The following is a 25,936-nucleotide window of genomic DNA, read 5'->3' as shown; positions in this document are numbered from 1 at the left end:
TTGCCGTAAAGTGTAAACCATTCTCTTAAAACGTTTAATCAAAATAAATGAACCAGATTGCCACAAATTATTGTCAAGGGTTTTGCTTTGATGTGAATAGTTTGTAGGAGTCAGCCTGACTTTTCCCTCCAGACGTAGGCTGAAGATTCCATCATGTGATACCGTTTATACCAGGACCTCTTCAATATTTAGGAGGTCCTGTTTATAGCCTACATAAGACCGTTTAAAGAACCGTAAGAACGATACATATCATTCGAAATTAGACAACTTATACATACTTGATTCTTCAAATTGATAAGGTCCACGTTGTAATGGCAGTGAAGAAAGATAGCTGAACACGATTGCCGGTTCTCTATATTTGACTCCATTTTGCCACAGACTGTACTAGAACATTTTTTTACAACTGTGACTCAAATCAACCCATTAAATTTGATCTGATATTAGTTTAATTTTATTTGATAAGATAATCTATTTCATGTAAAATGTATTACATTCATCAATAGCATATCCCTTTCCATAATTATTTCATTCAACACTTTTAAAACTGAGATCAGATTTTTATTCTCACACACCCCTGAAATCTCAGTGGCTAATGAAGATAATTATGAACTCTGAACTCCAAATCAACAGAAATTGAATTATTTGTGTGAGTACTCTATTTAAATTTTTCTTGAAAGTAATATCAGAATAGAAATCTTATCTATTAAAGAATAATTTCAATGGAAATGATTCTGATATAACTTTCAATATTATTTTATATCCGTACCAGTAACCTAACTGAAGCATGTTCGATGTTTGTAAGGACGGATGATGTCCAAATTTATCAATACTTATAATAATAATTAAATGTCATTTCAGGTATAATTCATGCTCCTCAAATGACCTTCTTGTTAGGGCTACTCTTAATATTGTCAAGAAATAAAAATAAATAATCCATAGTGAGGTCCACATTATAATGGCAGTGTACGATTGACAATACTGTTGCTGTCCTTTTCTATCATACAACAAAACAGATAGCACTATCTCTCTCTCGCTTTGCAATTTTGTATATTTGCCAGAATATTTTATATTTACTTTGGACAGTGACTGTACAAAACTGAACAAAAAATTCTCTGCCGCCATTTTTTTCTTCATTCTATCAAAATACTTGAGTACACAAGTCGTAAAATTGATTTGAAATGTATTTTTGAAACGATGAAATAATTTTTAAACATTACCGTATGAGAAACACAAATTAAAATACCTGAAATGACATTTTAAAAATTAATAACTAACCATCCTAGACCTTCATCCATGCTTCAGTTAGCCTACCCATATAGGTTAGACCCAACGTTAGTAGACAGATGTCTGTCTACTAACTTTGGGTTAAACCCACTCGTACCGGTATAAATAATATTGAAAAGTTATTTCAGAATTAATCCATTGAAATTACTTATTTTTAAATAGGATTTCTATTTTTCTATTATTTTAAAAAGAAATTGGAATAGAATACCAACCAAATAACTCAATTTCTGTTGTTTTGAAATTCAGATCATTGTATCACACCTTTTTAAATTAGCTGCCATTGCGCCATTTCAGGTTTGTATAAAAATCTGATCTCACTTATGGAAGCAAATTTTCGAATCAAATTATGAAAAAATATATTTTATTGATTAATTTGACATTAAATTGATTATTTTATCAAGGAAATGATAATTATTATTGGATTGAATTTATTGGGATGAATTGAGTAACAGCTGTGTACAGTCAGTGGCAAAATGGAGAGAATTGGCAACGTTTTTCTCCTATCTTTCTCCACTGCCATTATAACGTGCACCTTACTATGGGTACCCTTTTTCAATATTTTTTTTTTACCCACAACATGTTTCAACATTAATGTAATTTTCTCTCCTGTTCCTGAGAAATTCTAGAATATTAGAATAATTATAATATTATACGTTTATTACACAGAATTACAAAATTAATACATTTATTACACAGAATTATAGGAGTTTTCTCTGGTTTATTATTATTATGATAAATTTACTGCAACTTACTGCACAAAAATATTATTGTTACTTCCTGACATTTTTTCTGTTCTTCTAAAATTGTGTAGTTTTTATCAAATTTTTACATAAAAGGGAAGCTATTTAGGAGCATTTGAATTATATAGTGAGGTCCATGTTATAATGGCAGTGTTGGATTAGCAATAGTATTGCTATCCTTGTCTATCATTCAGCAAAGCGAATAGCGCCATCTCTTTCTCGATTTTCTCTGTTGACAGAGTTGTCTTTAACAATGTAGAATTTATAATTCATTAACAAAATACTCCATCCTAATTATGAAATTATTAAAAAAAAATAATTTATTGCTTAGTAAAATATAGACTAATTGATTATCTCAAACGAGAATAAACAGTAGTTCATATCACATTAATAAACGTGAATCAGCTACCGTTCTTAGAGGACCGAAGTTCGGCAACGTTACTCTCCTATAATACATCTTTAACTCTCTATAATAATATATATATCGTTATAATTATCTTTCTATATTGCCATTATAGCGTGAACCTCACTTTAGGCGCATTGCGAGTGCACTCACTTATATAGTACAATTTTTGCCCACAGGCGCGCTGTCAGCGTTTTTCCAGTTCTTGTGATTGTACAAAACTACGAATACTCTCTAGTATCTATTTCTTCGTTAGTGATCTGTGAGCAGTGGATGACTGCCATGTGCTTGGTGCAAAGGAGGGGGAAACTCCCATTCTTTGTTTCTGCAAACTGCAAGCTTGCTGCAATAGTGCAATGACTCATCTTCGTTTTTATCTTCATCTTCAACCGGTATCAACTTGCACTTTATCTCAGTATTTTTCAGTTTAGATTTGAATAATTTTTATTAAAAAGGAGTAATAGTTCAACATCATCTATGACCTCATCACAGTAGATTTTAATAGCTTCAATCGATGAGGTTTGTAAAGCTCAATTCCCTATTTCATGGGTTAGATAGGTTATCAAGAGCTGTTTTGATTTCGAAGTGAGTTATCTTATTTTGCATATATTTTAAATTATTTATTCTGCTTTTGATCTTTTAATTATTTCTCTCAGATCATGATGAATTATATTCTTTAACTCTCAACATTTTTATTTCAAATTATTGTCTGTGTTGATTAGCAAACTTTCCAAACCAGTAGGCCTACTAACTTGCTTATAAACTTAAGGTAGCCTACCAAAATCCGCCTTTTTATTCATAATTTATATTGAGAATTAAGATATATAATTTAATCTACTCCGCTTTAACCAATATTTTTCTATTTCAGTATGTCAAGTTGTCCTCTTCGAATTACTAAAATGACTAAAGTAGAATGGCAGAGTAAACCTGTAAAAGGCTTATTGATAGACATCAGTGGAGTTTTGAAAACTGGCATTGAAGCCATACCTGGATCAGTTGAAGGGCTACGATTGTAAGTATTTATTTTGGTTTCAAACTTATTTTTCATTAGGTATTAGTTCAATTAGAAGTTGATGTTGAATGTTGGTAAAATCTCAGTGCAAAGTACAATGACCGGTATACAACAACTTGATCAGATAAGTTTTTGTTAAGCTATTTGTGTTAATTAACAGAAATTATTAAAAAGATTTAGAATAATACCATAGAGGAAAGATAGCATAAGCTTTCTTTATGACAATATTAACATTGCATTTAAAAGCAAAAATCCAATCTAACTATTCCTTTTACCTTCAAACATAATAAGACAACAAATTTCAGGTTATGTTCATGTAATTTCCAGTTAGATATAATATATATCCAGCCTATCTAAATCTTCCTGGCGACCCTAATGTAATAAGCAAAATAAAGAGCCAATATACCCGGCGACTCACTTGGACACTTTGCGATCTACGCCAATATACGCTTTTCCTAATTCTATTATTTCTGTATTCTTGTATGTAGCTTTTCGTTTTAGTTTTTATAATATATGTGATGGTTTCACTGAGTTTAAAGCTGATGAATTGGGATCTCATTAATCATTCCAAGAGATGATTCCAATTAGGAATTGTATGTGTTTTTATTCTATTATTTTACTTTTATACTTTTTTGCTTTCAATAGTACATCTTGTTTTTGATATACATTTATTTATTCGTGGACAGAATCACAAATCATATAAATATGATTAAGAAGGAACAACAGGCTTGGCCTAAATCTATTCCATTCCCAAATTTTGATAAATTAATATAATGTCCAAAAAATAGGTTTCTACATCACGAAATTGGTTCAATATTAATTGTAAATATGTAATAAAATTCATTCAAATCTACTTTTAAAATTCAATTTAGATTGTATTCAGAATCAACGGTAGTGAAATCGTGTTCTTTCTACTCTTAATATTGACGATTCAAGTTTATGTCGCAAATTCAAATGTTATTTCAATAGAAATTAATAATGTGTCCGTTTTGATTCAACCTGCAACAAAATTATGCTTTGAGTATTAAATAATGGGTTTTGTTTCCAAGAAACCATTCCAGTAGACAGCATATAGGTTTGAGGTTTTATTTCATAAAAATTACTGTACTCTATCTATGAAAAGTACTCAAAATAACTCCATAAATCTGCTCATTATTTTTTCAGACTCTACGAATCTGGTATACCGTTCAGAATAGTGACCAACGAGTCACAGTGCAATGTTAGTCAGCTTCTCAGGATGCTGCAAAGGATGGGCTTCCATTTGAAAGCAGACGACATATTTTCACCAATTCCTGCCGTTGTAGAACTACTTCGCAAAGAAAATCTTCGACCTCACCTCATTGTAAATCCAAGTGTAAGTAATAAGTACTTGACGGTCGATAAACATGAATTTTACTATCAATTAATTGATAATTATTCATTTGAACAAATGAATCATGTACTCAATCAATGTTTGAGAGTTTGTGAGTAAATAATGAAAAAATACTTCAATCTCAATTATTGTATGCATTACGATTGTCAGAATTTTCTTCAAGTTATAGTATTCATTTTTCTCAAGTAATTCATCAAACCACTATAGCTTTTTCTCTGTTGTAAATATATTGGGCCCGTTCTGTGTACATGGATTGTGATAAATTGTCCGATTCAAAATTCACCAGGTAAAAAGTTCCGCGTTCCATGGGAAGAGTTTTGACAGATTCTGTACCAGAAACCAGTTCCAGTTCCAAATTCCTGCCCCACAGTCGAAGCGTGGTAAATTGTCCGACCTGGTACAGTTCCAACTATCTGAGCTCTCATTGGTCGATTATTGTAGTCTGCTTGCTTCTCTGCGCATTCGCTGATAGTTTGTTTACCATTGCATACATAGAATATATAACCAACAATATGATGTTTGATAACCATTCATTAAATGCATTTTTCTCTATAGAAAATTTGAGAGTAATGGAATAAAAAAATGCACACTTTTCTAGACGCTAAGTTTGTAAAACAGCCTTTCTTCATTCACACAGCTAGTAAACAACACATTTTAGTATAAATCAACTTTATATGTATGCACCAGAAGCTTGAACCAACGATTTTGAAATGGCGTTCCATGGGAACATTTTGCACTAGTCACGTGATGGAACAATTTACGATTGGACCTGGAACAATTTACTGTACACAGAACGTACACATTGTTTGTGCAGAATTCTTTAAAGGATGCAATAGCGCTTAATTCGATTCTCGATTCATTCATTATTGTTAATTGCCACAGAAATATAATATGAATATTGAAAAATATAATCATATATCACTAATTGAATACTTGACGATTTATAAAATTCCTTTTTTACTTGATGAATAACAAGTTGTTGAACAAAAGTTTATGTAAATGCAACTCAATGTCAACAACACAAGTCTTGTTATGAATAAGAATATAAATCTCAATATCATTTTAACTTTTAATCACATTTTAACATCACAACATGTTTCGGACATTGATGTCATTTTCAAGTGATTCCATTTTAAAGTGATTGATGCTATTTTCGAAATCACTTGAAAATGGCATCAATGTCCGAAACATGTTGTGATAAGTTAAAATGATACTGAGATTTATATTTATATTAAAATTAGTTCTAAAGGAAAAAGAAAAGCCTTCTTATGTTGACAGTGCCAAAACTTTAACTTTTAACTTGTAATTCGTAAATGTTGATTAATTATATGCATTGTCTATAATGTCAGCAAACTCTTTCAAATTTTATATTTCTTTTGCAATAGAGTTTTATGTTGTGAAATTTCTAAATACAATTTGAATAATTGCAGGTTGAAAGTGAATTTGACGAATTCAAAACTGAGGAGGAACCGAATTGTGTTGTTATGGCTGATGCTCAAGAACACTTCAACTACGACAGTTTGAATAAAGTTTTTCGACTCCTCATTGATATGGAAAAACCTCAAATATTTACTCTTGGCACTGGGTAAGAGATGGATTGATTTGATCACACTTTATTATGTGCTTTTCTGATGTATTAATACATTTTCTTTCATGTTCATTGTTCAATAGCCAGTACTCTATAGATTCCAAAGAAGTCAATCTTTATCCTTGCTTTTCATAACTGGTGATATTCTCCAGTATTTAGGCTAATATTATCTACTTTCTCTATAGCACATATCTAACCAAGATATTTAGTTATTCTATGCTATAGCTCAGATGTTGTAATTGCATAATATGTAGCCTAAAAGCAGTATAGGTAGCCTACATTTAAATATGAATAGATAAGACCAGAATAAGTTGAAATAATGAAGACGAACAAAAACATATTTTGAATGGTGACCTCTCTTACCTTTAAACGTGAGAATTTGTCCAAATGCCTTGGAAACACTCAAATTTGTTGGTCTATTGGTCTACTCATGAAAATAGGCAACATTCATTTGTACCATCTTTTTTATTCATAAACAATGTTCTAATTTTTCTGCAGTTTTTATAAGTAACGCCAACAAATCCAAGCAGCATATTGAAATTAAAAATTTGAGTCGATTTGGAAAATGAGTTATTTCAAATCATTTAAACATCCTGCTTCCTTCAGCTCTATTCTTTCATGATTGAAAATTACTTGCAAACTGTTGTATTTTTCTCAATTGAAAATTGTTTTATTGAATTAGATGAATATCTAATCACTTTCACAGAGTTGTCACAGATATTAAACTTCAGGATTATCGGAGTTTGGTGAGGAAAATGTTAGAAAAATTGGAATTTTGTCTTTTATTTAGGAAATTCCATCAAGGATTTGGAATCCTGCCAAAACATATATGAAATTTGTTGACCGGTTTTTGCATAACTATTTTGATTTTATTAGTAATTTTGCTTATTTTTTTCAGGAAATACTATGAAGGAGATGATGGTCTATTACATTTGGATGTTGGTCCTTTCACCAAGGCCATGGAATATGCGACAGGCTTGAAGGCTCGAATTGTTGGAAAACCAAGTTCTGATTTTTTCCTGTCGGCTTTAGATGATTTGGGAATCAAACCTGAGGAGGTGAGTGGTGATTTATTCTATTCCTAGCTGATTCTTTATAATATTTGTGAAATCAGTGTGTTTGGACTCATTTCAACATTAATTTCTGTGTAAAAGCTGCGGGATAGAGCCATAGTATAATATTTTCACTTGCTTCACATTCTTGACTCAATCAAACAAGAAATCACAAATATATGCTTTGCTTTTAATTAATACTTCAATAAAACATTGCGCACACTGTTGCAAACCACATGACATTCGAACGCAGATTTTCAATGTTTAGGTGTTAAGCCTACAATATCGGGGACCGAGCTTCGCTCTTGAGTACAATAGCATAAACAAATTATTACGAAAGAATATATTAGGAAAGAATTGAAAATCTGTAGCATGAATGAAAGAGTTAAGGAGAATCGGCATCAATGGAGGGAGCATGTTCAAAGAATGTCAGCTGAAAGAATACCATTAAAAGTCTATAATTATCAGCCAGTAGGCAAAAGAGATGTTGGCAGACCACGCAAGCGTTGGCAATAATAGGATTTTTTATGTTTATTTGAATAATTGGCTAGATGTGAGTCGGAACAGGTTAAAGCCTAATCCTTGTTTGTAAGAAGAAGAAGAAGAAGAAGAAGAAGAATAAATTATAATAACATTCATACAGAAATGTTCTATCTAATCACAGTAAATTGAGATTAATTCCCAGAGGAATGCAAAAATTTCCCTCACAAAGGCCCAGTTGCGCAAAAGTTAAATTTTAATCCTGATCAACTTCACGTGAACCAAATCAGAAAAGACTATTTCAAAAAGATGGATCTACTGGATTTTAATCAGGATTGAGAATAACCTGGCTTTTTTGCAACCGGCACTAAGTACCTGATTGAATGATTACAAAAGTTCAACAGCTGTCATAATTTTGACACAGTTCCACATACATGAACTCGCTCACTCACTTCCATCACCAACAGACGATGAAGTAATTGTTATCAGCTGTTTTTCCAAGGATGAATAATAATTATCCTTTTAATGTCCTTCAGCGAGTTTTCCCAGGGATGAGACCTAGTGCAATCGAATCTTTATATTATAAACCTACTATGTTCTGAATTTCGTGAGATTCGTTAGAGCCGTTTTCGAGATCCGGTGAAATACAAACATCTAAACATATAAACAGAAGTTGCTCGTTTAATAGTATAGGATAATATCATCAGCATAACATGTGTAATATCGGCTTCATAATTCTCTATTTTGTCAAATATATCACTTATCAACGATAATTATCGAAATAATCGGTTCCGATTCTACTATCTTCTTCATCCCTGCATTATGATCAATTATTATTTGGCATTGGTATTTTTTCAAATACCCCTTGTTATTTTATGTTTATTAACGATGATGATTTTAAGATTAGGATATTGTTTTCTCATCTTTACAATATCTTCAATCTTTTTTTCTCTAATGCATAGATATAACAATGTCTCTATCTTCCTCGGTCTCCCCACCATCGCTCATCCTCAACCTGTCACCATCTGTAATCCTCTCTTCTCCACTTTGTTGACCTCTCTGTCTTTCCATCGTCCTCTTGGTCTCCTTCCTCCAATCCTCATCTCTTACATTTTCTTTGGCAGCCGATCCACTCCCATTCTCTTCACGTGTCCAAACCGGCGTAGTCTCATGCTTTCTGTCTTTTCCCTTATGCTTACCATCTTCAGTTCTCTTCTCATCTCCTCATTCCTAACTCTGTCTCTACGTGACTTTTTTTCCTTTATTGCCCTGAGGAACCTCATTTCTCCTGCATGTATCTACTCCATTCTCTCTCTGTCTGTCATCTGTTGTCTCTCTCATTCTCTCTTTGATAGAGAGTTAGTGGGAAGGATATTTTTAATATTCTTTCCGAAGAATGGACATTGATATGTCCAAAGCTCCGCCAATTTATGTAGATGCATAACAATATTATAGTTATTCCAAATTCCTTTTTCATATCATAAACAGTTCAATAATTATTTTCTTAGTCTATATTATGTAAATTCATCTATAATTTTGCTGTATTGTAAGCTATTGTATATAAGCGTATAAGCCAATATATATTGTAATCTACATAAATAAAGCAATCAATCATCTCTTCTCTAATAGAATATTTTAATAGGGCTACTTGGAATGTTCAATTGGTATATACTCGTAGAAATAACTATATAGTATGCTTTTTTAACTTTTAACATTTTTTCAATATCTCTACATTTTTTCAATATCTCTACATTTTTTGGTCATTATCTCAAATTTCATTGTGATTTTCATTTTATTTTTTGTGTTCAGCAATGATAGACGACGATGAGGCCTTAAGATCCTGATATTATTGTTTCATCCCTAAAATATATACATTTACATATTTTATTGGTAATTTTTTCAAATTAATTTGTGATTTTTTTTTTGTTTTCAGGCAGTAATGATAGGAGATGATGTGGTATCGGACGTGGGAGGAGCCCAGAACAGCGGCATGAGAGGAATTCTCGTCAGAACCGGCAAATATAGAACTAAAGACGAGCAGCATGTTATCAAACCCGACGCCATATTTAATAATTTCAACGATGCCATTCACGCCATTCTTAATATCTGAATTTTTTAGATTATATATCTATATCTTTAGCGTGGTCGTGACAATTTTGTATAAATTTTATAAGAAGAAAGTGATTTTAGCTGTAGACATACCTGGTGATGTAAAATTTCCTAGTTCAGTTGGGAATTTTCAAATATTTTGTGAATTATCGGTGATATTTAGCTTAATTTTATGCAACTTTAGTTTTCTTCAAAAGTAGCATTGTTGTTAGGAAATAATTTTATCATTGGTTATTATTATACCAAGTAAAAGTATTTTACAAATTGATTGATTTTTTGTGATATATGAATGATAAATAGCTCAGTTTTATCAAGTCGCTTTCTGTAAACTTATCATCAAACAAACAAAAAAAAATTTTTTCATTTTTATATCATCACAAACATATTCAAGATTCAAGGCTTGAATATAGCAGAAAAGTAACTTAGAAACTGAATCAGTGAGTATATCAAATGTAATATGCCTCCCTAAATGAAAGATAAACAAATATTGCAGTTCAATAGAAGAACATTCTTCTATGTGACTACGATCATCCCAATCTAAAATACATTTCTCTCCAACAAAAAACATAAATTAGCAAATATTATCTCTTATTCTCAATATTAAACGTATTTCTTAATTCCTAACACAACTAAAGATAAAACATTACCTAACTTCAACACAAATCAACTTCAGCAAATGAAGTAGAATAAAGACACAATCCATATATTTGGTCTAGTATGATAATGTATATTTATGTGTAGGCACTAGAAGGGTAGATTGTAAATATAACAATATTATGAGTATGTTTGTAAGTATAATATGATCATTCTAGCCTTTGCTGTTCATGATCATTTCTGATTCTTCAAAGTGCAGGTATCTTGTATGAAATAAAGATACAGAGAACTGTATGAGTCATGGTTTAACGGTCGGTTAGATCAGCGATGTCCTCTAAAACGGCGTTTAGCAGGTTAATACGGCTCTGCAGCCGAGCCCTGTCGTCTAGGGCGTCTTTTGCCTCTGCAGCGTGTCTTTCAGTAAGTGCTAATTGTCCAGTTTTTGCTCCAAGATGGAGCAACCTCCGCTTTCACTGCCCAAACCTAATGGATCTCCCACAGCTCTAACGCATCCATCTGATAAAGTATTTTTCTTCTCGTCGTTGGAGTTAACACCGTTGAGCATCAAAGAACGCCAGGAAAAAGAACAAATCTGGCAAGAGGTTTTGGCGGGAAAAAGGCGAAGACAGTCGGTGACTCCGCTTATTGTCCAGTTTTTGCTCCAAGATGGAGCAACCTCCGCTTTCACTGCCCAAACCTAATGGATCTCCCACAGCTCTAATGCATCCACCTGATAAAGTATTTTTCTTCTCATCGTTGGAGTTAACAACGTTGAGCATCAAAGAACGCCAGGAAAAAGAACAAATCTGGCAAGAGGTTTTGGCGGGAAAAAGGCGAGGACAGTCGGTGACTCCGCTGACATTGTATTGCTAGGACGCGTGAGCTGACGCACAAGAAACAGCAGCTCAGCCTCCCAAGTGACCCGGAATCGAAGAAGTTATGGCGTCCTATTTTAGTTATCTCAGAGAAACGACGCTTAAACTGAAATGTCTGCGGCAAGAGAACTACCGCCTCGGTACAGCGTCGTTCGAAGGTCGAGAGGAGGCAGCCATCTTGGAGCAAGAACTGGACAATATGCACACCCTGAAAGACACGGTGCAGAGGCAACAGGACTCCCTGCAGAGCTGTCTAAACCTGTTATCCGGCGCTATAAAGGACATCGCTGTTCTAACCGACCAATAACCTATGACTTAGACAGCTCTCTGTATCTTCATTTCAGAAAAAGTAACCGCTCAAAAAATCAAAAATGATTATGATCATATTATACTTTACAAACATACTCATATTCTACTTTATATTATATTTACAAACTACCCTTCTAGTGCCTTCACATAAATATACAAATTAAAAAATAGAAATTAACGAAAATTATCTCTTGTTCTCAACATAAAACGTATTCCTTAATTCCTAACATAACCAAAGATAAAACATTACCTTACTTCAACACAAATCAACCTCAGCAAATGAAGTAAAATAAAGACACAATCTTGTATGGTCTAGTATGATGATATCTATATGTAGACACTAGGAGTGTAGTTTGTAAATACAGTATAAAGTATAATATGAATAGACTATGTTTGTAAAGTATAATATGATAATGATCATTTTTGATACCTTGAGCGGTTACTTTTTCTCAAATGAAGATGTAGAGAGCTGTATGAGTCATTGTTTACATTGTGGGTTAGAGCAGCGATGTGCTTTATAGCACCAGTTAGCAGGTTAAGACAGTTCTGCAGGGAGTCCTGTTGCCTCTGCACCGTGTCTTTCAGCGTGTGCATATTGTCCAGTTTTTGTTCCAAGATGGCTGCCTCCTCTCGGGCTTCGAATGACGCTCTACCGAGGCGGTCGTTCTCTTGCCGCAGACATTGCAGTTTAAGCGTCGTTTCTTTGAGGTAGTTAAGGTAGGACGCCATAACTCCTTCGATTCCGGGCCACTTGGGAGGCTGAGCTGCTGTTGTGGGTCAGCTCGCGCGTCCTAGGATTACAATGTCAGCGGAGTCACCGACTGTCTTCGCCTTTTTCCCGCCAAAACCTCCTGCCATATTTGCTCTTTCTCCTGCCGTTCTTTACTGCTCAACGGTGTTAACTCTAACGACTTGAGGAAAGATATTTTGTCAGGTGAATGCATTAACGCTGTGGGAGATCCGTTAGGTATGGGCAGTGAAAGCGGTGGTTGGTCGCTCATATCCAATCTTCGGCTAGTTCACCGAGGGAACGGAAAATGCATTGAAGCTTTAGGAGATCCGTTAGTTTTTTTTTTTTTTTTTTTTTTTGGTTTGGTTTCTACGGTTTTGCAGATTTGACGCCTTGTGTGATCAAACTAGGTTAGGGCAGTGAAAGCGGAAGGTGATCGATAACATCCACATCTTCAGCTAGTTCTCGTGGTGGGGGGGGGTTTAATGCATAAAAGCTGTGGAAGATCCTTTAGGGTTTTTTTTGGTTTGGTTTCTACGGTTTTGCAGATTTGACGCCTTGATGTTCTCAATTAGCTGCTGCAATAAAGTATTTTGACTTGACTTGACAAACTAGGTTAGGGCAGTGAAAGCGGAAGCTGGTCGCTTATATCCACATATTCGGCTAGTTCTCGGGGGGAACGGAAAAATGCATTAAAGCTTTGGGAGATCCGTTAGGGGTTTTTTGGTTGTCACGGTTTTTCAGATTTGACGCCTAATGAGATCGGACTAGGTTAGGGTAGTGAAAGCGGAAGTTGGTCGCTCATACCCACATATTCGGCTAGTTCTCGGGGGGAACGGAAAAATGCATTGAAGCTTTAGGAGATCCGTTAGTTTTTTTTTGTTTCTATGGTTTTGCAGATTTGACGCCTAGTGAGATCGGACTAGGTTAGGGTAGTGAAAGCGGAAGTTGGTCGCTCATACCCACATATTCGGCTAGTTCTCGGGGGGAACGGAAAAATGCATTAAAGCTTTGGGAGATCCGTTAGGGGTTTTTTGGTTGTCACGGTTTTTCAGATTTGACGCCTAATGAGATCGGACTAGGTTAGGGTAGTGAAAGCGGAAGTTGGTCGCTCATATCCACATCTTCGACTAGTTCTACGGGGGGAACTTCCCAATTTCAAGCTAGTTTCGTTTTTTGCCAAGGTGATAAGTCCGAACATGACTAGAAATTGTTTTTTTCTGCGGCGCATCCAGTTTAGATCGGATGGTCCTTTTGTCAGTTGATTGGCACCGCATAGCAGCAATCTGTTTCGTTGTCCCGGTCTTAATCGAAGGCATCTTGATCTCCATTGCTGGGAGATAGGAATCTTTGGTGCTCAGCTGTCATGTCGAGCTTTCTCAGAGTTTTTGCTCAAATAATCTCACATGTCATTGAAAATCAGTGTTTGGTCTCTGAAACTTTTATTTTTCACTTGTTTTGTACATTTTTACGCAGAAATAAAGTCAATTTTATTGTTATAGTATGTATATATTAAACGGTGAAGTAACCTTAATTATTTTATTAAAGTTCACAAACTTGGGTTTGACTTCAAAACAAACTTAACAATCATGAATTGATAACATTTCGAATATCTGTTTTCATTGATAATACATTACAATTTTTATAGCATCAACTGAATGATATTAGCAAAATGTTCTTAGTTACTGATAATTATTTGCATCACATAATATTATCAGCTATTATATTCATATTTTCCAGATTGTTTAACTTCATCTTTTGTAATAATAAATTTCCTATCAGCATTTATGTTGCTGATTGTTATTAAATAGTGATCTGTTTAATTTTCAAATGATTTTCCAAGTTAATATTTAATTTTCATATCAGTTTCGAAATGATATTCAACTATGTTTAACATTTATACACTAAATTTTGGTTATCTCAAAAATTTATTATTGTTACATTCTGTTTGCATTTTATAATTGTTAGTTTTTATTATTATTTTATTCCTGTTATTTAATTTTGGTGAATTTATAATTTTAAAACTGTTTCATAGTCCGGGCGCAAATGTACTTCCGTGGTCATTTTCGGGTGGAAGATGTCGTAATTTCTTCCTTAGGAAAAGTATAATGAGAAACGCAATTGATCAGTCGAAATCACAGGCAAACACCTCGAGAAGAAGATGGCCGTCAAAATATTGAATGTTTTGCTATATCGCTTGTATTTTGATAAACGTTCGCCGTTTTATGAACGAAAATAATTAGTAAACACTTCTTTTCATTTAAGGCTTTCCTCTAAAACGTATATTTTATCAGTTATAACATTCCAAAACTCTACAAAAATTTTCTCAAATTTTTTCCTATTATAACTTTGTTTTTGTGCGAGAGATACAGAAAATGTAATCTCTATGAAATTTAGATAATTTTCTTAGCTTCAAAATGATACTTTTTAACGCGCTGTAAGTCGATACAAAATTTTCTTTTGGTGTTCTCCAGCGCCCTTTAAAGACTTGCAAATGGTCTGAATCTCTTAGTTTCAACAAGCCGAATAAAAATATTGATGATGGAAACAAAAAAAAATTAATCGTAATTATTGAAAAATGTAAGAAGGCGGTCATAATTTTTTACATCAATTGCTATTTAGTTATAGTGAGAGATATCAGATCGAGTGCCTTTTCTAGTACAATTTCGCCCGGACTATCATGTATCTTGTCAAATTTTATTGTTATTTTTTCACTTCTGTTTCTTCAGTATAAATGAATAAAAAGTGCATTATAAACATCTCGTCTTTACTTTAGATTCTCCTCCATTTTCCTAATATTTCTGAATCTTGAGTCATAAATGTCAGAAATAGAACATAATTTTGAGGTGAGTTGCAAAAACTGAATGCTGTAACAATGTGAAAGCTATTGTTTTTTTTGGGTGGTGATCGTAAATAATGTTTATTTATTTGGTCGTTATCCGTATTTTATTTATTTTATTGCATTTTTATTTTATATGATCTTGTGGTGTAATAATAATTTCATTCACATTCGTGTGTTTGTAGAATTTTTCAAAAATTGTGACAATTTGACGTTAGAAAGCCTTTCCAAGAATGCGACTTTGTTGTAAAGAATTAAATAATAATAATGGATCAAACAAGTATTTCCTATGGTATCTTTTGTTGAATGTTTAGATTCTTTTGGCAGTCTTTTATTTTCAAGTATGGGGTGATTAAAAAGTGATTAGAGACTTCAATGACATCTTGGGACTTAATTCTCAAATCAATATTATGTGATTTTCAAAAATACAATACGGTACCGTACCGTAACTCTTTATTCCTTGTAGGGTGTATAGAATGAGTGTATACCATACGTATTATTTTCTATCTCTTTTCTGTATAGGGCTACTTTTTATAGAAATAGAAAGAAAAATCTCAGTGATTAAATAATTCATAAAGGGTACTGAGATTTTTATTTTTCTTTCTGCTATGAGTATTATTATTATATACTATGAGTATATTTTCTTTCTAAACATGAGTAGAAGTGAGCCAATAGGTAAGGTTGTATGTGTAGCAAAACACAGTAAAGTGTACGTTATTCAATGCTATGCTAAGTCTTTATACAATCACCTTTTTATGCTCAGGGTATCCTAATCGCATATTTTATTTGTTATAAATCAAAAATGGGATAAATCAAAATCATAATTGTTATAAATAAAAATGGGAATACTAGCGATTAAATAATTCATAAAGGGTACTGAGATTTTTATTTTTCTTTATATTTGTATTCTTCTCTTCTAACCTAAAAACTTTTCTTCAATGTATAGGATCAAATCACTATCTTTCTTCAACCCCAATGTTAGGTCTATATTCTTGATCACTCTTATTATACTCCATCATTGCACTGTACTCATCATTGTTAACCATTATTAGGTACTTTTTATTCAATGATGAATAAATTAGGGTATCGAAGGCTCTTACAAATTCAAGTAGAACCATTACAGTATTGACTTTTATTTATAGATGATCTTGACTTTATTCTTGATCAGCATGAAAATAGATCCAATAACGTAATGACTTGTAAAGTTATCTGTTCAACAATCGTTTTTTTGACTAATCAACTCATTTCCTCAATTTCTCGTTCATTATTTTTCCTAGTGCTCTTGCAAAAGTCCTTCTTTTCATCAGAATAATAGAATGTTTCCTCACCGAGAATATTGTTCTCACATTCATTCGGTGTAATGAAGGTTGGTAGAAGATTTATAATACTACATATTTTTTCTATGCCTACACTACATATTCTGTCCAATTCATAAATTTTTTCCTTGTAGATTATACTATTTAACTCCTGATTGCATTTAGTATTTTGGACAATATTTCTTGTTGCAAATGCTTGAAAATCTCCAAGTTTTGTGAATTTACCATCGTTGTAACTGCTATCTTCGTAAAATGAGCCTACAAATTTTGTATTAGTATTGTTCCTTTCTGTCATTGTATCTTTTAGACCGCTTGAATTTCTATATTTTGTAACTAGACCGTTGTTATTGATAGATTTTTTGTAATTCTCTTGAAAAATGGATTTGCCAGTAGATTTTATCAACTTTATTTGTTGATTGACCCAAACCTGTAGATCGCAAAACTCTTTTCGAACATAATTTTTCTCTTTGTGAATTATTATCTTCAAATCTTTTATTTCGTTCCAAATTTTGTTCATTTTAGTTAAAAAATAAAGTGGATATAATTCAGAAGATTTTTCAACATTATCAAGCAGTTTAACAGAAATACTGTTTTCTAAATTATCGTCATACATGTGTTTTGTTGAGAAGATAATGTTGATATCATTCTCACCCTGATTGTAGTTTTCGTCCCCAGAATTTTGATTTGTTTCAAACTCTCTATATTTTTGAAAATCAGCTTCTTCAGCTGTTTCATAGGACGATTGGACCAAATCTACTTCACTTGAACTTGAAATAGTTATTTGTGCAACTAGTGCGCAAAGTGTCAGTTTGCTGCACCGAAAGAAACGTTTACGCCCGAGCCGTAGGCGAGGGCGGAATGGTTTCTTGAGTGCAGCAGAGGAACTTTGCGCACGTATTTCACATTAAGTTTTTCCTACAGTTACCATTGAATATGAAAAGTGGGTAATTATGGGTAAAATTGCCTGAAATCCATCAAATGTTTTTCTGTGTAATTTTATTATTGATAAAAACCTTAATCCTAAAATCCTAAAGTTCTCGTTGTACTTTGGTTATAATATATAATGAATAATAATTAGCGCGTTGCACCTCTGCTCACTATAGCAGCCCAGTCACTGTTACCAACTTCATTTTGATTTTGCTGCACTGTTGCTCCATATAACCTACTAAGTATTTTGCGTTGCCATGTTGCAAATCTGGAGTGCAGAAAAATTTTTCCCACACTGAGCGGAAAAGTGATTCTTTGCGTTCTGTAATCAGTGCAGCAATGGCCACTTTTCAACGTAACTGTAGGAAAAATAATTTTCCAACTCATTTTCACTCTCATCAGACAAATTTTCAATTTCATCCAACGTTTCTTCAATCTTGAACATTCTATCCTGGCCTTCAGTTTTGTTGCAGATATTTTGATTGTGGTCGGAGTATTTTTGTGGCAATGCATCCTTCTCTTTCTCAGGAATATTAGCGTTTATCATATTTTTCACTGCTTTTAAAAAATGGTTTGCTGATTATCTGGGGTTATATTTTATACACTTCTTATCAACTAGTTCAGTGAGGTTGTGACAACCGTAAATTTGTTTACCCCAATGCATGTTTATGTTTTATATTGATTAAACTTTAAACCATATGAAATATATTTTTTGTTGGCTTTTTAATACAATAGATTCTACTTTTAACTTTCAGCATTCTCCATAGGTAACACCAATATGCTTTTTTATTCAACCAATTCTGATAGTTTTAAGTGAATCTAAATATAATAAATTTTCATTAAATCTCAATAGAAATTTTTTCTCTAATACCTAGCATGGTATATAGAAGAAGATATATTTTCATCTAAATACCGTGATACTAATAGTATCTAGTGTGTAGAGAATCTAAAGGCTATAATATCTGGAACCCCCTATTCGCTGCGAAGTTATATAAAAACTTTTTTTGAACTATAGTGAGGTCCACGTTATAATGGCAGTGGATAAAGATAGAAGAATAGCTATGCCGATTCTCTGCATTAATTAATTATATTTCAACACTGTCAAAAACATAATTGGCATCGTTGTGAACCTAGAAAAGGATAGTAACACCGGCTTTGTCAAATGATAGACAAGGATAGCAAAACCAAAATTGATCAAATACTGTCATTATAACGTGGACCTCACTGTAGAAAATTTCAATTCATCATTTTACATTTTTATTACAAACTGATTACCGGTATATAGTTATGAATAAACAGAGAATATTCAAGTTGAAGGAAATGAAAATAAAAAAGATGCATACAATTCAAGCGATTTAATGCTGTTCTAGAACAATAAAATATAGTATATTTGCTTGTAGAACTAGTAGGAATAATAATGTGAATAGAATAATATATAGGACACATTATTAAATTAACACGTTTAACTCAATCTATGCTGAAATATGCCGTAATCAATATATCAATGTGAATAAAATTACTTTATAAAAATTATTATAAAAGATCTTCTATAATCTATTTAAAATAGAAAAAAATTTCAATTTACTTGTTTAACTCAATTCATAATTGAATAAAATTAATATAAAATTATCATCATTGAATAAACGTAGTCCTATATAGATATAGACCAATCATTAATATAATAATATTCACTGAAAGTGATAAGAATATAGGTACCATAATATCAAATAGATGAAAATCAAGTATGTAACTTGTTAAAAAATAATCCATTCAACGAAATTCCAATTTCCTTTTCTTCTCAAAATATATTCTGTGTAAAGAAAAATAATGTGCGGTAAGTTGAATGAAAAGAACATTTCAAATTAACATTATTAAAAATAATAATTATAGATATCTAGAAGAAAAACATAATCAAATGCTTTCAATACTGCATCTATAATTTATTCGGCGGGAAGGGAGGGGAGGTACCTGAGAATATATATTTAATTTATGTTTTGTTAGAATTTGATAAAATCTTACTAAATACTGTACGGACACAATATAAAGTATAAACAGATTTAATTTTGGACTTGACTAGTTTTGAATACAAACATTTGTCAATTTGCAATAATAGAACCATAATGTAAGTACGGGCTGCATCAGATACAGATATCATAATATGATAGTATTCATAGTATTCTTACTAGACAACAAATTACTTCAGAATAGAATATTCATAAATGCCATTCATTTTTTAATTCTGTTATTTACATTAAATGTGGGCATATAAACAACTACCCTTCTCTCTTTTTAGTGATATTATTTTCATATAAAACCACACTTATTTACACTTCTTTTAGGGATGTCAACTGTCAACCCTATTCCTAATAGCAAAATTTGCTGATACTCATCGAGAACTTTGGTCATAGTTCTAACGAAGAATCTTTACAATCTAATAACTAACTCAATACTCATGATTTCTTGGCTGCTAGGTGGACCACATTTAATGACATTTTTAATCATCTATCTCAATACATTCACCCTTAAAATACTTCAAATCAATTTTTCCAATTTCTCAATATTTTCTAAATAGGTAGGTTCTTGGAAGGCCTACTTCCAAAATAATAATAAAATGATCAACTAACTGTACTTGTTGATAATTTTCCAAGAGTTTCGAAACTTATCAACTTCCACAACAGCAATCTTAATCTAACAACAATTCAAGTGATATATACATAATATATCATGCAATAAGTAACAATTCTAGCTTGGGGTTATATACACTTGAAAAATGATTAAAATATGTCAAATTGTCAAATCAAGACGTCAAGCTAAACGTATTTATCGAATATATCAAAAAAGTAAATTAAAAACACGTCATTAATTTGAATGCTCATTAATTTTCCAGAGAGATATTGATTTATATGCAATACAGTAAATATTATTCCTCCACTAAATCTTATGAATAAACCACATCGAATATATGTTATTATATATTGACTCATTCACTTCCAACTAAACGGAATACTGGAATTAATGAAACTTTTCTATTGAAACAACTCAGTGGTGTAAATTCTCATTTTGTTCAAATATGAAAGTTAGATTAATTCGAGTATAAAACACAATAATACAGATTCATTGTTTATTAATATATATCCACATACCACATTATTCTCCCACGAAACAGAAATAATAATTCATATTTATAATTTATATTTATAATAATTTGTCAGCCAAGTTGGTCTAGTGGTAAGGAGCGTTAAAAACGTCGGTCTGCTAGCACCGCCTGGTTCATGGGTTCGAATCCTGCCGATGGCTTGGACGTTTGATCATTTCATCCAGTCACCAAATTAAATTTATTCTGAAAACTGAAAGCTTTCAAGCCAGAAGTGTGATAGCTTTCACTTAAATGATATTTATAATGATTCATGATCATTCTCTGCTCAATATTAGAACATTTGATTAATTTTTCATAATTTCCACAGAATTCAACAGATTCTCCAGAGGTCTTCCTAACAGTTTTGGTAATGGATATGCAACAGCTTCTATGTCACTATAGTCTATAACTGTTCCTGTTTTTTTTTGTGATTAGTGAAATATGTTTGCTAACTGTGCGCAGTTTGTTCTACATGAAGCCGCTGAGAACACGCATGGTCCTAGGTCAGGTGACAATGATCTCCACCTGTTGATGGCCTGCCTCTTCCATGTCTCTCTTTTCTAAGGGCTCGTCGTCTTCGAAATTGTTGCTGTCAAACAACTCCTGGTAGGACTGAGTCTGCGACACTGATACCTGTAACAAACAAGATAAATTAATGTTACATACAATTAGATGATTAGTTAAAATCTATTACAATCCAGTTACAATAATACATAAATATCCTATTTATTGATCAGGTTGATTGTTTAATTTTTACATTAATATACTATGCATGGCTCTGGTTCTCCTTGAAGGTTTATATAGTAATATCATTGTATAATGGTAACCATATTTTATTAAATGATTTGTGACTTTTTTGAATAAATGGAATAAGTAGTTTTACCACAATTGAATACAAAAATATTTTAGGCATTCTGTTTTCGTTTATTCTACAGATATGTCCAAACCATCTAAGCCGCTGTGCCTTAATAAATTTTACAATATTTCGGCCTTTTATCAATGCCTCGAGCTCTGAATTAGTTCTTCTCCTCCACTCCTCTCCTTCTTTAACTGGACCATAAATCTTTCTTAGGATTTTCCTTTCAAAAACGCCTAAATGGTTTTTGTCTTCTTTTGTTAACGTCCAAGATTCACAGCCGTACGTTACAACAGGTCGAATTAGGCTCTCATATATTTTACAATATTACAAATCATATAAAATAATATGATTGGGTAGGAACAACAGACTTGGCCCAAAACTATTCCATTCCCAAATTTTGATAAATTAAAATTGAATATTTTATTCATTAATTATAATTGAACATTGTTAGGGAACGATCCAGCAACGCTGCAGAGGTAGAAAAGGATAGCGCTATCTGCTTTGCTGAATGATAGACAATAATAATAATAATAATAATAATATCTATTCATGCATGTACATTTTACATTAAATGTTTCGCATTTGTCAGTTACAATAAAATCATACAATCTGTCAGGTCATCAAAACCTCCGCGAATATTTGAAGTCCAAAAAATAAAGATGACATCATCTTAACTACTATAATATTTCACTTAGGTTTATTTCTCACACTGTATATGAGAAAAACTCCAGTAAACTGTAGAAACATCTCTCTTGTAGCCAACTCCTCAGTAGTCTCTTGAATGTTCTTCTATTTGAAGTATCGAGAATTTCTACTGGTAGTGCGTTTAAGATCCTTCGACAAGGGTAGCTATACCAAGGAAGAATGATAGCTACACCAATGTTAATCAAATACTGCCATTATATCGTGGACCTAACTATAGGACTATCGGCTTGATTTGTCAGTAACATTTGGAACATAAACGCCCGCCCTATAGTCCTGTTAAGGAAGGGTTATAGAGGGAAAAGTTTGGAAGACGTTTTTTGACCCCGCAGTTCTGTTTAGGGTAGTAAGGAGGTAAACATATCAAAAGTCCCCACCCCTACCCCTTGTGCTAATTTGGAGGGAATGTTTTAAACACAATTTTTGACTTTGCAGCTTTGTTGAGACTAGTTAGGAGCAGAACATATCAAAAGTCCCATTCCCAACTCATGTGCTAAGGGGATGAGTTTGGTTTTAAAGTTACATTTCTCAGCGTTTTGCTTCCACGCTCATATCTTGAGAACAATATATCTTTGAACCGACATAACCAACTATTCAACAAAATGAAGCTTGATAAATTCTCCACACTTTTTGTTCGGTGGAATTTTGCGATATTCCCAACAGTTCCCGAGATATTTGCTCTTAATGGTGTGTAATTGTTAAAATAGCAGGTTTTTATTCAATTTTTCGCTCTTTCAGGGCTAATAGCTTTCCAACAATGTATTGTATGAATTAATGCTTATAGTAGGTTTGTAGAGCATTAAATTCTCTTTGAAATGATTTTTATTTCACTATTCCATGTTTTCGTTTCATTGTTATAGCTGCTCTAATGTAGTGGGTGAAATTTTTAATGCTGCAATAATTGATCATTTGACAATGAAATTTGATGGGGGTGTCTGTGACACAATTTTTGACTTTGCAGCTTAATTTGGACTAGTTAGTAGGTAGATATAGCAAAAGTGCGTATCTTTATTCTTTATCCCCTCTGTTGAAGGTGTAGATGTAGAACCGCTGAGTTGACACTTGTTGCAATATTAACATTTCACCCACTATATTAAAGCAGCTATAACAATGAAACGAAAACATGGAATAGTGAAATAATACATCATTTCAAAGAGAATTTAATGCTCTACAAACCTACGATAAGCATTAATTTATACAATGGATTGTTGGAGAGTTATAAGCCCTAAAAGAGCGAAAAATAGGATAAGAACCTGTTATTTTAACAATTACATACCTTCAAGAGCGAATATCAGAATATAAAAATAGCGAAGATAAATAATAAGTTATAAGAGCAAAAATAGAAAAAAATTGGAGGCAAACGTGTTCTTTTTAAAAATGTCACACCTTTGAGCGGATATCTCAAAAACTAGAGAAAATATAGAAAAAGTTGTGAGATGAATATTGTAGGAAAATATGTGAGCTTTAATTTTGTATATAACAGTTATGTCCATAAGATACATAGTTTTCGTGTTATATGCGAGAAACCAAAAAATGGCACCTTTGAACCACCCCCCGCCCCCTTAGCACAAGGGGTAGGGTTGGGGAATTTTTATAGGTTCCTTACTACCCTAAACAGAACTGCTGGGTCAAAAATTGTCTTCAAAACTTTTTCCCTGTACCCTCTTTTGAGCATTCATTGCCTGGACTACTCTGGGATATCTTATTATTGTATTTTTCTCTATGGAGGTGATTTGTCTACTTACCTCTGGTTCCGCCTGTTGTGAGCTAGTGGCCACCGTGCCAGAACGAGTGATGCGCGCAGACGCACGCGAGCCGCTCGCCGCAGACGTTTGCGACGTCGGGACGGGCGTCGACGTTTGCGAGCGCGCCCCTGCCTTCTGCGTCTTCTCCTTGGGCGGCTGGCCTGTGGAGTCGTAATGGCCACAATCGGCCACAAACATCAGCGTGGTGATCGCATTCTGCACAGCTGACCTGGTGCGCGGAGGATACGACGCCAGTTTGGTGGCGATGTAGTTGGCGAAGTGCGTGATCTCGAAGCTGTTGTTGCTATTGTTGAGGTCAGCGTTATTGGTGTCGTCGGCCCGCGCTCGCTTGGAGGGGGGCGGTTGCGCTGGCGTGGAGGCGGCGGCGGGGGCGGCTTTGGCCGTGATGCTGTCCGCGTAGTCGTGGCCATGTTTGAAAACAATCGAATCTTCTTCCAAGTCACGATCGATATCCATTGAGCTGAATGTCACGTCCCCGATCTGCAACAAAAACCCGAAAAAATTATTCATTATTCAAATAAAACTTCTGTAAATTTAGAAGTGTTGATGTGACATTGTAAATGTATTGAAATTTTTTATAGATACTATTCATATCAACAATATAGTACATCTTAATATATTATGATAGTAGATCATAGTATCAGCATCAAACTCTGAGAGCATCATGAGAATCAAGAAAGAAAAAAGGGTTAAATGGCGTTATATACGATCAATAAAAAAACTTGCTTATTTTCAAGTACTCTCGAGGCATTTTATTAATTTGAGCGCGCTGAATCCGAATCTGAAATAACAATTTCTATATCTCCATTTTTACGCGATTTAGGTTTTGGTGGGTAGCAAAAGACGGACGGTTTGATGGAAAAAGATTCCCGGCCGATACATTTTAAGTTTGACGACTTGAGCTTGAAGACCCATCCGTTTTACCGTCCAGACGCAACGACTTACATGCTCCGACTTTTGCTTGAGCGTCTGGACCGGGCTAAAAGCCGGTCAAGTTTACCATCATTCAAGTTTCCCATCAGTCTTTTGTTGAAGCAAAAGACGGATCGTTTGGTTCAAGCAAAAGACTGATGTAAAATTGCGTCCACACGCATCTGTCTTATGTCGTCCGTTTTCCTATTTTGTGCTCACAAGCTCAGTTCTTGATATGTTTATTTATTTATTCAATCATTCAGAATTATACAACTTACAGAAAAGTACTACAGGCTGACTTACACCCAAAACGGTTCCAATTCTAATTTTTACAACAGTCCAAAGTAGCTAGAGGTTATGTGTCACTTCAATAGACTCTCTAAGATATTCGAGATGGTGGTAGCAGAGCAGTTGTATGAATTTTTGAAAATAATGGCTTGTTTGTAGGAAAACAATTGACTTCAGAGCGGGGAAGTCCACTGTGGAATATATAATCTTAAAACCTTAAAAGCAATTTGAAGTTTGAAGTTTTTCCATAATTAAGTATATAATCTTAAAATCTCAAAAGTAATTGGAAGTTTGGAGGGGGAAGTCTTGCTGAGCTGACACTTGGAGCTGATCTCTGCAAAGCGTTTGTTACCCCAGCCCTAGACCATGACATCTTATTGCCTAAGCTCTCTGTTTTTATGACACCCATATTTTTTCATTCATTCATACAATAAGTACCTACATTATCAAAATGATAGAGAGAGGAAAAATAAGGTAATCTTGGGCTATTGCTCTCCCATATACAATGCATATAGTTAGAGTTTGTATACGTCCTCTGATGATTCTCAACTCCTATTATCCAATTTGAAGGGTCGTCAGCAAGCAGAGAGACTAGAATGTAATTAATGAATGACATATAATTACACTCTCTACTCTCTGTCAG

At 33.3% G+C, this 25,936-nt stretch overlaps 2 protein-coding genes across 3 annotated transcripts in view; one reads left to right on the top strand and one right to left on the bottom strand.

Moving 5' to 3' along the window:
- Positions 1–2,734: 2,734 nt before the first annotated feature.
- On the top strand, positions 2,735–11,108 carry LOC111045463 (phospholysine phosphohistidine inorganic pyrophosphate phosphatase). Of its 2 annotated transcripts, none has more exons than XM_022330897.2 (6): positions 2,735–2,946; positions 3,296–3,439; positions 4,604–4,793; positions 6,242–6,396; positions 7,298–7,457; positions 9,865–11,108. In XM_022330897.2, the coding sequence occupies exons 1-6, from the start codon at positions 2,942–2,944 to the stop codon at positions 10,039–10,041; spliced, it is 831 nt and encodes a 276-aa protein (XP_022186589.2). In that variant the 5' UTR covers positions 2,735–2,941; the 3' UTR covers positions 10,042–11,108. The 2 variants fall into 2 exon arrangements, with proteins under 2 accessions (XP_022186589.2, XP_022186588.2); XM_022330896.2 differs by having other exon boundaries at positions 2,744–3,012.
- Positions 11,109–18,970: 7,862 nt separating this feature from the next.
- LOC111045461 overlaps positions 18,971–25,936 on the bottom strand; it is a 49,522-nt gene continuing 42,556 nt past the window's right edge. The window contains exons 3-4 of the mRNA XM_022330894.2: positions 24,073–24,573; positions 18,971–21,399 (exon numbers count right to left, since the gene is read on the bottom strand). Of these exons, the coding sequence (XP_022186586.2) occupies positions 21,271–21,399; positions 24,073–24,573 (630 nt within the window). The 3' untranslated portion in view covers positions 18,971–21,270. The remainder of the gene's footprint in view (positions 21,400–24,072; positions 24,574–25,936) is intronic.

The sequence above is a fragment of the Nilaparvata lugens genome, chromosome 10, assembly GCF_014356525.2.
Source record: "Nilaparvata lugens isolate BPH chromosome 10, ASM1435652v1, whole genome shotgun sequence".
NCBI classification, from domain to species: Eukaryota; Metazoa; Arthropoda; class Insecta; order Hemiptera; family Delphacidae; genus Nilaparvata; species Nilaparvata lugens.
Note: the sequence above shows the minus strand (reverse complement) of the source record. Positions and strands in the feature narration are given on the sequence as shown.